Genomic DNA, 12,350 nt, shown 5'->3' on the forward strand with positions numbered 1-12,350 from the left:
TAGCCTCGAACTCTCAAACTCAGAAATCCACCTGCCTCTGCCTCCCAAGTGCTGGGATTAAAGGCATACACCACCACTGCCTGGCTGAAAATGTTGTTTTTAATTGATAGCCTTTGCATATTTCCTTAGACTTTGTTTGTAGTCTTCTGTATGTTATCTGATTGCTAACTGTTACAGATATTTAAATGAACAGTAGCCATTAATACTAAGTAGAATAATTAAGAGCTTCTTAAAGCAGTCCCGATTTTGTTTTATCATTTTAAAATTTTACATGTGTGAGTGTTTTGTCTGCAGGTATGTAAGTACACCATTCATGTACAGTGCCCACAGAGGTCTGAAGGGCACACTGGATTCCCCCGGAGCTGGAGTTACACTTGGGAGTCACCGTGTGCCCACCATCTCTCCAGTGCCATCTGTCACCTTGTGAAGTCCAGATTTTACTCACCTACCACAGATTTCAAGTGTACACATGTACTGCCTTGCCTTTAGTTTTAATTTGAGTAAACGAGACCTATCATAAATGTATAAGGAAAAATAAAGCAAAATAAAGCACCTTAGACCTGTTGAAAGTCACTTTGAGTTTGACGCTTTTACTTCATCACATGAAAGAAAAAACAAAATGCTGTTCTTGCTGATGATGTAGCTTAGAGGAACAGACTAGTCGGCGTGAGGAGGGAATCCCAGAAACAAAAGTAAAAGGACTCAAGCAAACGGGTTTAAAATGCTGTTCTTTACTGTGTGCCATTAGACTCTGATTTTTGGTCTGAAGCCGAAAAGCTCAGCTCAGTATTCCAGGGGCAACTTCTCAACTTGATACTTTGTAAGTAGCGGGAATCACCCACACGCCTGTGGAAGTTACTCTACTTAAGAGTTAATTCATACCTGCCATCCTTGTGCGTGGTGCCTGAGCCTGCACCTGTGTGTGCTGAAAGCCCAGAGGAGGATGTCAGATCCCTTGAAACCGAGAACCACAGGTGTTTATGGGATTCTTGGAGTGTTATGGATGCTGGTCTCTGAACTCTGGTCCTCATGATTTTGTAACAAGTCTCTTAACTGCTGAGCCATTCCTCTAGCCCTTGTTCTTCAGATAGTATTTACTGTTAGGTACTTGGTTTTGTGGTGTGTGTGTGTGTGTGTGTTTTAGAGACAGGGTCTCTCTATGTAACCCTGGCTGTCCTAGAACTCAGTACATAATATGTAGACCAGACCAGCTTTGAACTCACAGAAATCTGCCTGTCACTGTCTCTTGAGCATTGAGATGAAAGGCATGGGGCACCACCCCTGAATGGCACGTGATCTTTTGTCTTTGCTTGTTTGTTGTCTTTTCTCGAGAGGGTCTCTTTCTGTAGGCCAGGCTTGTCTTGAGTTTGTAAGCAATCCTCCTGCCTCTGCCTACCAAGTATAGTTCGGTGGATGATTACAGCCACATGCCATCATGCCTGGTCTTTCATTTCTTGATCTTGTGCTTCTTTAGAATCAAATCCAGAGTCTCACTCAGGCTGTCGAATCCTTTGCCACCGAATTACAGCCTCGACCCCGTCTCTAAATTCATTTCAAGCATTGCTGGTCATGATGTTGCTCTGCTATTGGAGCTTTTGCTCTCATTCACAGACAGGGAAACTGAGGTGTTGAGTGTTGGGAGTCTGGGAATTGCCTCACAAATCACACGGACACATATCTCAGTCAGGCAGGGATTTATTGAGCAAAGGCCCCAGGACCAATTGATCAGGGGCACAGTCCAGATTCGGAAACTGAACTGTGACCAGTTAAGGTCCTATAGGGCTTTTAAAGCCTGAGGCCTACAAACATCTATGCTGAATTATTCTACCAATCAGAATTTAGGAATAGGGTGATTTCCTTAGGAATATGTTTTTGTTGTACACTTACCCTGATCCCATTGGTTGGGGTTTTAAACTGTGGCAAGGGACTTGACTTGTCTAATATTCATGTCTTTTTTTTTTTTTTTTTTTTTTTTTTTTTGGTTTTTCGAGACAGGGTTTCTCTGTGTAGCCCTGGCTGTAGCCTCAGAAATTTGCCTGTCTCTGCCTCCCAAGTGCTGGGATTAAAGGCGTGTGCCACCACCACCCGGCTTAATATTAATGTCTTAACTTGTCTATGCAAGCATGGTACTTGTCTAACATTCATGTTTTAACCTGCCAACCAGGATGTCAGCTACCCACGTACATGTCTCTTTCTGCCAAGTAGAATGTCAGTTCCCACGGAGGTCTTGGGAACGTAAACTTTACTTGATCACTACTCAAAATGGAAGTCTTTTTTTTGTTTTGTTTTTTGGTTTTTTTTTGAGACAGGGTTTCTCTGTGTAGCCCTGCCTGTCCTGGAACTCACACTGTAGACCAGGCTAGCCTCGAACTCTCGAACTCAGAAATCCGCCTGCCTCTGCCTCCCAAGAGCTGGGATTAAAGGCGTGCGCCACCACCGCCCGGCAAAATGGAAGCCTTATCACAAATAATTTCTTATATTGGTACAAGTCTCTTATGTTGGGGTCCATCCCAGGGGCAACTTATAAAAGCAAATACTATAAAAGCTTATACATAGGTGCAGGAAATGCTGGTGGGTGGTTGGATCAGGTCCAGGCTCATTGTGGATAACTATACAAAGCCATTCTACTGACTTCTATCACGACTGGATCCCAAGGGCACAGGACAGAACAGAATATGTAATCAACTTGGGCATGAGAAAGTTTCCTTATAATGGCGGGCTAGCCAGGTAATGGTTACCTAGCTTAACATTTTACACTGAGTGACTTTCAAGGTCATTTACTACTGAGTCGGAGGGCTAGAATGTGAACCCAGTCTATCTGCTTTCTCAGCATTACGCTCATAAACGCTATTCTTTCAAATTAACTCAATCTGCTAACCCTGAACTCAAGACTCACCACTCCATTCTGATGGAAGTCCATGATGTGCCTTTTGAGGTTAGTGTCACATAAGTAATCCTCCACTCTTTTGGAGAAATGGTAATCGAATGCTTGATCACTCGGAATCTATTGTGCTAAAGGTTTCTAGAGTTTGGATAGGCTTAGAAGATAAGGATCGAGTGCTTATCTTGGATGATGTATTTGGGTTAACTACCTCTGGAGGGATTTGAAAAACAGGGAACAAGAACACGTCAGTGTCTATACTACTCTCTGGCCCTCTTACTTCGGCTGCCTTTGGCAGGCTGGGTACTCTCTGGCCCTCACTTCTGCTCTCTTTGGCAGTCTGGGTACTTTCTAGCCCTCACTTCTGCTCTCTTTGGCAAGCTGGGCACTACTAACACTTTTAGTAGTTACATTTTACATATGATGAGACTTGGGCTCAGAAAGGTTAAGCGATTGGTTTTTTTTTTTTCCCTCTAAAAATCTCACAGATAGTGAACAATGGTATTAGTACTAATCCAATCCTCCTGGCTCTAAATCCAGTAATTTTCCTTTGCAGTTAATCCCATCCCGGCCGTCTGAACTTTGCTGTTTCCCTGGCAACGGAGTGGAACATGGAGTACCTGGAAACCATGACACGGTCTTCTCTGTGAGTCGCCAAGCTTAAATGAGGTCATCAGTACCTTTGTCTTGTGCTTCACCTCAAGGTTTATTAAGGATGGTGTCTTGCTCACCAAAAGCTGATTGTTCCTTAATGGGCTTTTAAGCGCACCCAGCAGATGTACTTTCATTGCTGGACATGCTTTGGACATTCTGTTTGTCTTGGTCCCAAGAAGTGGATATAAAACCAGAAACCCAGAGACAGAACAGTGGTTTGAAGTCTTCACTTTCTAAACTCTGATGTCACAGTTACAGTTATCTGTCACTGAGCTGCTGTGAGGGTTAACTATCAGGCAGAGTTGAGGGGTCTCGATTTTCTATTGACTTAAAGCAGCAAAGGTCCTTTATCGAGGAAGTTTGTACACCCATGTTGAGAACCACTTTTTATTCATTGGCTGAAGAGTCAGACAGAGTAAACTCTGGGGACACTCTGAGTGCTAGGCCATTTGAGATTCTGCCAGCAGGTGGCACTTCTTCCCCACTCCTAGAAACTACAGGCTAAGAAAAGAAACAATGTGTTCTATTTATCTTTATCTATTACTGCTTTCTGTTTAACAGGTCCTAAGTGCTCCTCCTTCCCTGCTGGAGTGGGTTGTTCACAATATCTGCTTATATACTGAAACACATTTATACTCTCCTCCCACGATGAATTTGGAATTGTTTCCAATAGTCAGTTCATAATGGTAAACTATGAAAACGGGGAATATAAATCACAGTAAGGATCATCAGATTTTATTAAGGTCTGTTAGTATGTCGAGGAGTAATAGATTTCATTGTATCTTTTCCATGTATTTATTTTTGAGTCAGGGTCTTGCTGTGCAGCCCAGAACTCATTAGACCTCCAGCTTATGGCTTGTCCCCAGGCCTGTCTCTGGAATGCTGGTCCTACAAATGTGGGCCAGCTCCATCTTCAGGTCTTTAGATGAGTGGGAAGGAAGAAAAAGATGGCTCTCCCAGGATTTGAAATGAAAATGGAAGTGCACACCTAGAGCAAGTTTCTGTCTTGCTTCTCATCCCGCTAACCTAACACACCGCATTATTCTGGTCAGCTCGCAAACCTGAAGCAACTACTCTGCTGCTCTGCATCTCTATGGCTACATAATCCGCATTCTTCAGCCCATCAGCTTCGTCTCCAGAGAACCCTTCTACCTGGCATTCATCTTCCGCGTTTTTCTAGACATCGGGAACACCGGCGCACTGGCTTGGATGGCCTGGGTTACCGAAACAATTTGTAGGGGTCCTTTGGAGACTCCTGCATCTAAGACAAAGCTGGAAGGTCACAGCAGTCAGTGTTATGGTAATTATAGGATTCTCAAATCGGTAAAATCCCATCGGTTTCGCCGGGCGTTGGTGGCGCACACCTTTAATCCCAGCACTTGGGAGGCAGAGGCAGGCGGATTTCTGAGTTCGAGGCCAGCCTGGTCTACAGAGTGAGTTCCAGGACAGCCAGGGCTACACAGAGAAACCCGGTCTCAAAAAAACAAAAACAAAACAACAACAACAACAAAATCCCATCGGTTTCAAGTTTCTCTTTAACAGAAAATCAGATTAAAACTGGCCTCCGTTACCAATGGAGTTTGTATGGGACTATGTGGCTCAATAGCTGAAAAGAGGCTCTAATTATTCTTTCCCAGACCCTTGAGTACTTCTAAGGTGTCAATCAACACTTCCAGAAAGACCTTAGTCTTGCTCCGCCCATTGCTGTGCTGGTGAGGGCAAAGATTAGGGGCGGGACCGGGCGGGGCAGGGGGCTCGGGAAACCTGACTCCTGAGCGGGTTCCTGAAGCTGGGGACCTGCTCCCAGCTCCCAGACGTGGTGGTGGCGAGGCAGCAGGCGCGCTGCTTTGTGGCGCGCGCGGGTTCCACTGGATGTCGTGGAGTCGCGGCCACCCGGGGTTACTCTGCCTGGCCGCGGGTGTCGCATGGCCAGCCCCGTGCGATCCGGCTTCCCGGGGCGCACGAACAGCCGACTGGACGCGTTCCTACGGCGGCACCTGCGTCCGGAGGTGTACGACGCGGTCCGCGCCTACGAGCCGTGCATCGTGGTGTCGGACGCCGAGAAGCACACGTTCAAGTACGTGGTGCTCAGCGACCGGCTCATCTACCTGACCGAGAACCCGCCCAAGTCCATCCGGCGGGTCGTGGCTCTGCGGGACGTCGTGGCCATTGACCTGGTGAGGACCGCGGGCGGGCAAGCTCCTTCCTAAGCTCTCGCATCCCCCTCCAGCGCCTGAGAAAGGAGGAACACCTTCCCCATCCCTCCCCGGACTTCCCCATCTCTGGTCCGTGAAAGCAGCTGCGAGGGAAAGCTGAGGCTTGACGTAGAATTTCAAATAAACAGGCTCTCCCATTCTCCTCCTGTTTACCCTCTGTTCCCAACTTTGGGCAGCAGGTTTGACACCCTGTCCCCCTGTAGAGACAAGCCTCTTGTTCATTAAGCACCTACTCTGTGCAGGTTACTGTGCTGCCCCTCTTCTGCAGCGTGTGCGGGAGGAACAGGAGACCACACCTGTGCGAGCAAATGCTCGCCGTGCTTTGTTTACTGTCTTGGCGCTCATGTTTAGACAACATGTGACCGGTCCAGAGTAAGTGCGTGAACGAATGAATTTGCGTGATGTGCCCAGGATCCCTCCGTCTTTCAGGCCAGCCATTTAATCTAAACTGAGTGGGGAAGCTTCCTGGAATGAGTTTCATCAGGACTGAGTCTCAAGAGATACATTCTTGCCCCGGGGTTCTAGAATGTAGCCACTGTATCCCTCTCCTCTTGGGAATAGATTGACTTTAAGAAGCAACAGCTGATTGGAGGTTCAGCCTCCTCTCCTGTTTCTCCTCTTACTGATTGCCTCCAGGTCTCTTTGTGTGAGCTGCTTTCCAGGTGTTCCTTGGTCCTCTGGGATTTGTGTCTAGCCTTTACTTTACTCTTGCCTGAGTCTCTGTCCCCCAGGGAGAAGTTGGCGAAGCTGTTGATGAAGCTGTTTTGCCCACAGAACAATAACTTGGTTTTAACATATTTATTTATAAGAAAGTAATAAAATTAAATACTTATTTTTAAAATTCTACTCAGATTTCCCTCGTCAGCTGTGGCCACATTTGTTTCTTTAAAACTTTTATTACACTTTTTGTGTGTATATTTGTGTGTGTGTGTGTGTGTGTGTGTGTGTCATGGTGAGAATGTGGAGGTCTGAGGACAGTGTGTAAGTCAGTTCTCTCAGGGTGTGGGTCTTGGAGCTTGAACACTGTCTTTAGGCTTGGCATTAAGAAAGTACCCTTAGTGGCTGAGTCACTTGGCCAGCTCTCTTTACGTTTTCCTTTCCTCCCCTTTCTTTTCTTTTTCTTTTGAGTAAAAGACGTAAATCCTTGCCATTACTTCCACTCTTTTGAACTAATTAAAAATAAATTGCCATATAAGTAAATTGCAGTGTGTGTGTGTATCTCGGAATCTTGTGCTAGACAAGTGCTCTACCAATGTACAGCCTTGCAGTCTGACCAAATGTGCTAGAAAGCTTTTTGCACTCAGCTTTTTTAGCATCTTTCGTGTAAATATTTGTTGTTTTGACAAACATGTGAGGATTTTTTGGATATTGCTGTTCTTCCTAAGAGACACAGTGTATGGTAGTTGTTGTATAACCAACTTTAAGGTGTCAGAAACAGTAATACTCCTTAGGGTTCAGAAACCCAGAACCAATCCTGTGAGAAGAATTTCTATACCTACTTAAGCTTTATGGACTGGTTTACCTTTCAGGAATGCAGGAGAGGTTTTTTTTTTGTTGTTGTTGAAGGGACTCTTGCCAGCCTGAGTGTGGGGGGCATAGTTCTGGTAGGCTGGCCCTTCTCTTCCATTCCCTCTTCTGTACTATAAAACCATTAGATTACATTCCCAAAGCTAACCCCCCAAGGTCTAGTCCCCCTCCTGAGGCTGACTACCAAGGTCCAGCTATCAAAGTATCAAAGTCCAGCAATCAAAAGCCTCCTTTGGCTTACCTAATTAACATACCCAATTAAAATGAGCCATCTCATCCTAACACGGGGTTCCCCATTTTACCTAATAAACCACTGTTTGCCTGTGGGCCACATTTGTCTCCTCTCTATCCAGAGGCAGTCCTTTGTCCCACTTGGGGACAGATATCCATTCCCCTCTCCCTTGCCTCTTCTCTCCCCTCCTCTCTGGTCCCCTCTGGTCCCCTCCTGGTTTCCCTCTTGCTCTATTTCCTATCTTTGATCCTTATCTCCACCCTCTGGCCCTCTGGGACAAATCTCTTTTGTGCAGAGAATTTGGTCTGGTGGTCCTGAGTCAATACTTACCGGTTCAGCTGTTTTTGTTTTTGAGACAGAGTTTCTCTGTGTAGCCCTGGCTGTTCTAGAACTCATTCTGTAGACCAGGCTAGCCTCTAAATCAGAGATCCAGTTGCCTTTGCCTCCTGAGTCCTGGGACTAAAGGTGTGTGCCACCAACACCTAGCTGGAATGCAGAAGAGTATTAATGCATGACAAGTAAATTCAATCCCCTATTTTGCAAACAAAATGAAACAACTCACCCAAAACAAACAACCATAAAAACAAAAAGCAAAACCAACAGAACAACTCACCCAAAACAACCATAAAAACAAAAAGCAAAACCAACAGAACAATAGGTAATGTCTATATATGGTCTGCACAAATATAAGATTTAAATATTGTTACTAGGTTTATTGTCCATCTTGCAAAATGTAGGTTAGCTTTGGAAGGCTCCAAATTCCTGGAGTTTGTGACTATGTTATATCACAAGGGAAATTACTAATGCCACTTAACTGACTTTAAAGTAGGAGTCTGAACTGGGCCTGATGGCCCATGTCTTCACCCCAGCTCTCTGATGGTAGAGGCAGAGGATGTAAGTTTCGGGCCAGCCTGGGCTACATAGACCCCATTGGAAAAGTTAATAAACAGGGGCTACAGAGATGGCTCATCAGTTCAGAGTGCTTAATGTTCTTCCAGAGGACCCAAATTCAGTTCCCAACACTCACATCACATGATTGACAGCCTTCTGTAACTGCAGCACCAGAGGATCTGAAGCCTGTCTTCCTTGGTACTTACCCTCGCGTTCACATACCCTTCTTCCCACATATACACATAATTCAATTAAATCATTTCTTTAAGAAGTAAATAAGTAAAATTGAATTAATTAATAGTATCCTGGTAGGCCCAGGGCATGTAAAAGAGGGAGAGGCAGCATGAGAAAGACAGAGCCAGCCATTGTTAGTTTCAAAGGAAGGAGGAGTTGGGGACAATGGAAAGGAAGGTAGTATCCAGGCGCTGTAGCTGTGAAGGAGACAGACTTTCCCAGGGAGCCTCCAATAGCTGTTGAGCCAGTCCCATTAATAGCTCAGTCTGAGCTCAGTGACACCCTCTCCTGGGTCTGTTTTTGGTTTGTTTTGCATTGCTGGGAACGTATATATCTCAGGCTAGTGCTGGTTCACTGAGCTCCCTCCCGTTGACCTCCCAAGGCCAGGGCTCCTGATTGGACTTCTCACCTCTCAGAACTGAAAGGAAACAAATTCATGTTGCTAAATGCGAGCGGGGCTGTAGCAGTGTGTTACAATGGCCTCACGGTGTTTTCCTTTTGGCATTTCGAGTGGGTGAGTTGTGAAGATTATTTCTCATGAGAAATATCATGCCAAGCACGAATGCCCCAATCTCCTTCTCGGAGGTTTTATAAAATAGTTCTAGGATTACGATAGTCCACGTGTGCCCGTGAGTGCAGGTGCCTGTGGAGATCAGAGGCGTTGGATCTTGCTAGAGCTGGAGTTACAGGTGGTTATGAGCTGCCCAGCGTGGGTGCTGGGACTAAGCTTGGATCCCTGTGCACTCTTAACCTCTCTACCATTGACTAGCACCCAGTTCCATAGGTTGTATGAAAAATTGCTCATCTCGGAATCGCCTTACTTGTTACCAGTGTGAGTCGCTAATATACAATGCATAGAATTTTCTCATATATATATATATATATATATATATATATATATGTATATATATATATATATTTAAGAAAGGGTCTTTGTTACTTTGTAGGTTCTTCTTTTCTACTACCCTTCTCCATCCCTTTAACCAGCTAACACTGGATAAGAGAGAAAAAGGGTACAGACACAAAAGGAAAAAATAAAATCAGGAGTTGGAAAGGGGGCAACATTATTATTAGGCCACTTCCTGCTACTAGGATCATTCAATTCCTTGGTGCAAGTTTGATCTTCACTGTCAGAATAATCGATTTCCTCTTCTTGTTTCTTCTTTGTGCATGACTACTTAACAAACTACAACCAACAATCAATCAGCAACAGCCAGCAACCAATCACTCAACCAGCCAACCCCTCCCACCTCTCCAGGGTTCTAGCATTTATGTACCCCCTAAAAAGTCCCCAAACGTCACAAAAAGTTCCAAACGTCACACACTTGCAGAAACTATTTGCAGCTGGCAAAATCACACCCCTGCTAGAGCACGAGGCAAATCACAGTCAGCTGCTCTGAGCAATCTGAAGCCACTCCATGATTAAAATCACCCACACCTGTGATTAAAATGAAACCTCGTTCTTATAATATTTCTGTGTTTTTAAAAGAAATTCAATGAAAAAAAAAAAAAGAAAAGAAAAAAAAAAAGAAATTCAAATTCCAAAATTTCACTACAGGGTCTCATTAATTAGCCCTGGAACTTGCTGTGTAGGATTTGCTAGTGTAGGCTGGCCTTCAATTCCAGAGATCAGCCTGCCTCTGCCTCCCAAGAGTACAGGCGTGCACCACCACATCAGGTTGGAGTTTTTTATTTTAAAGAATTTAATATTTTTAATAATTATTTGAGAATTTCATGCTCCCTAACTTCTTGTTTTATGTGTGGCCACCCTCTGACTTATGTCACAGTTGTCACTGAGTTTACATTATGTCACTACAGGGCAGCTTGGAACCAGCCTTCCCTTTCATGAAGGCTTAACCTAATCCCCTTTTCTGCCAGGGTGCTGTCCCTTTTCTGGGGCTATTTCTTCACCATCCTTTTCACTGTCCTCAGACTTCTCTTCTTGCTCTACAAGCTTGTCTTCTGGTTAGTTAACTTTCACTTGTCTCGGATTTCATTTCTGCCTTTGTTCTTGGTCACTGGACTTCTGTAAGCCGCAGAGTAAGCTAATCTTAATGTTTCTGGGCCCCAGCGCTCCGTGTTCACTGTGTGGGTAGGCTTATGGTAATCTAAGACTACGGTTATCAGCCCGTGAGTCTATCCACCTGTAATTCTTGACCCCTTGAGGAGGTCAAGCGACCCTTTCCCAGGGGTCCTATATCAGATATCCTTGTGTGTCAGATGTTTACAGTATGATTCATGACAGTAGCAAAATGACAGCTATGAAATAATTTTCTATTTGGAGTTCACTGCGACCTGAGGAACTGTATTAAAGGGCCACAGCATTAGGAAGGTTTAGAGCCACTGATCTAAGGCATGGTCACACTTCAGGCAAAATAACCAAAATCCTAAAAACTCCAACAAAACAAGAAAAAACAAACAACAAAAACAAGCCCATGATGAAATCCCATTTTCTCCTCTAAGGGAAAAAAGAGGGAACAGGATGGGCAGGTAGTAGCTGTGAAAAGCTAGATCAGAAATCTACACGTTTTGCAAAAGGTATAAATTTGGACAGGGTGACATTTCCCTTTTAAAGAAAAAAAAATGTTACTGTGCAATTGAGCTCTTCACGGGTGTTTATGGTCCATCTCAGTTTCCTAGAAAGCTTGGGCCTCTTTAAAGTGCTGATGCCTCACTGAAGGCTACTTTTGGAGTCATTCTCTAGAGTTCTGTTCTTGTATGTACAACTCTACAATTCATCAGCATCTCTCTAAGGCTAGACACATTTTTTCTTTACATTTATTTTTTATTTTTATTTATGTGTGTGGGTCCCCAGGAGTCAAGAAGAGGGTGTCAGAGTCCCTGGAGCTGGAGGGCTTCTATGTGGGTGCAGAGAGCCAAACTTCCATCTTCTGTAAAAGCCTCAGATACTCTTAAGCCATCTTTCTAGCCCCTAGCTGCACTAAAGACAAACCCAAAAACCCCTAAATACAAAAAAGGATTACTTAAATACAAATAAGTGTGCCAGTGTGTGTGTGTCTGTGTACGTGTGTGCACATGTATAAGTGTGTCTGTGTGTGTCTCTGTGTGTGTATGTGCCTGTGTGCATGAGTGTGAGTTGTATGTGTGTGCCTGTCTGTATATGTGTGTGAGTGTGTATGTGTGTGAGTGTGTATGTGTGTGAGTGTGTGCCTGTGTGTGTGTGAGCCTGTGTATGTGTGTATGTGTGTGTGTGAGTGTGTATGTGTGTGCCTGTGTGTGTGCCTGTGTGTGTATATGTGTGTGTATGTGTATGTATGTTCGTGAGTGTGTATGTGTGTATGTGTGTGAGTATGTGTGTGTACATGTGCATTCATCTGTGTCTATCACTTCCTGTCTATCCCTGCTGTGTTAGGCACGGTTTCATTCTTTTCCACAGCTATTAGAAAGGTCTCCTGACCCCATCACCTCTTGGCTTCTCTTCTTTCTGTCTTATCACTCTCCTGGTGACTGTATGCCCTCCAGAAGTCCTAGGCTGCCAGGATAAGAATAAAGGATAATGCCTTATATGTGCGAAGTTGCCATAATGAAACACATTATTTTTATAGGCTTGCTTAAAAAGTAATTGAAAAAAAAACTAAAATGCTTTTCAGTTCAAAAATAAGAGGATTAAAGTGGGGCTGGAGGACGGCTCAGTGGCTGAGGGGCTGGAGGAGTGGCTCAGTGGCTGAGGGGCTGGAGGAGTGGCTCAGTGGCT

The 12,350-nt window shown here is 44.6% G+C and overlaps 1 protein-coding gene across 1 annotated transcript in view; it reads left to right on the forward strand.

Moving 5' to 3' along the window:
- Positions 1–5,456: 5,456 nt before the first annotated feature.
- Positions 5,457–12,350, forward strand: part of CUNH12orf56 (chromosome unknown C12orf56 homolog) — a 51,584-nt gene continuing 44,690 nt past the window's right edge. Inside the window, exon 1 of the mRNA XM_028759121.1 lies at positions 5,457–5,712. Within this exon, the coding sequence (XP_028614954.1) occupies positions 5,461–5,712 (252 nt within the window). The 5' untranslated portion in view covers positions 5,457–5,460. The remainder of the gene's footprint in view (positions 5,713–12,350) is intronic.

This window comes from Grammomys surdaster, unplaced genomic scaffold (assembly GCF_004785775.1).
Source record: "Grammomys surdaster isolate TR1022 unplaced genomic scaffold, NIH_TR_1.0 126271, whole genome shotgun sequence".
Taxonomy (NCBI): domain Eukaryota; kingdom Metazoa; phylum Chordata; class Mammalia; order Rodentia; family Muridae; genus Grammomys; species Grammomys surdaster.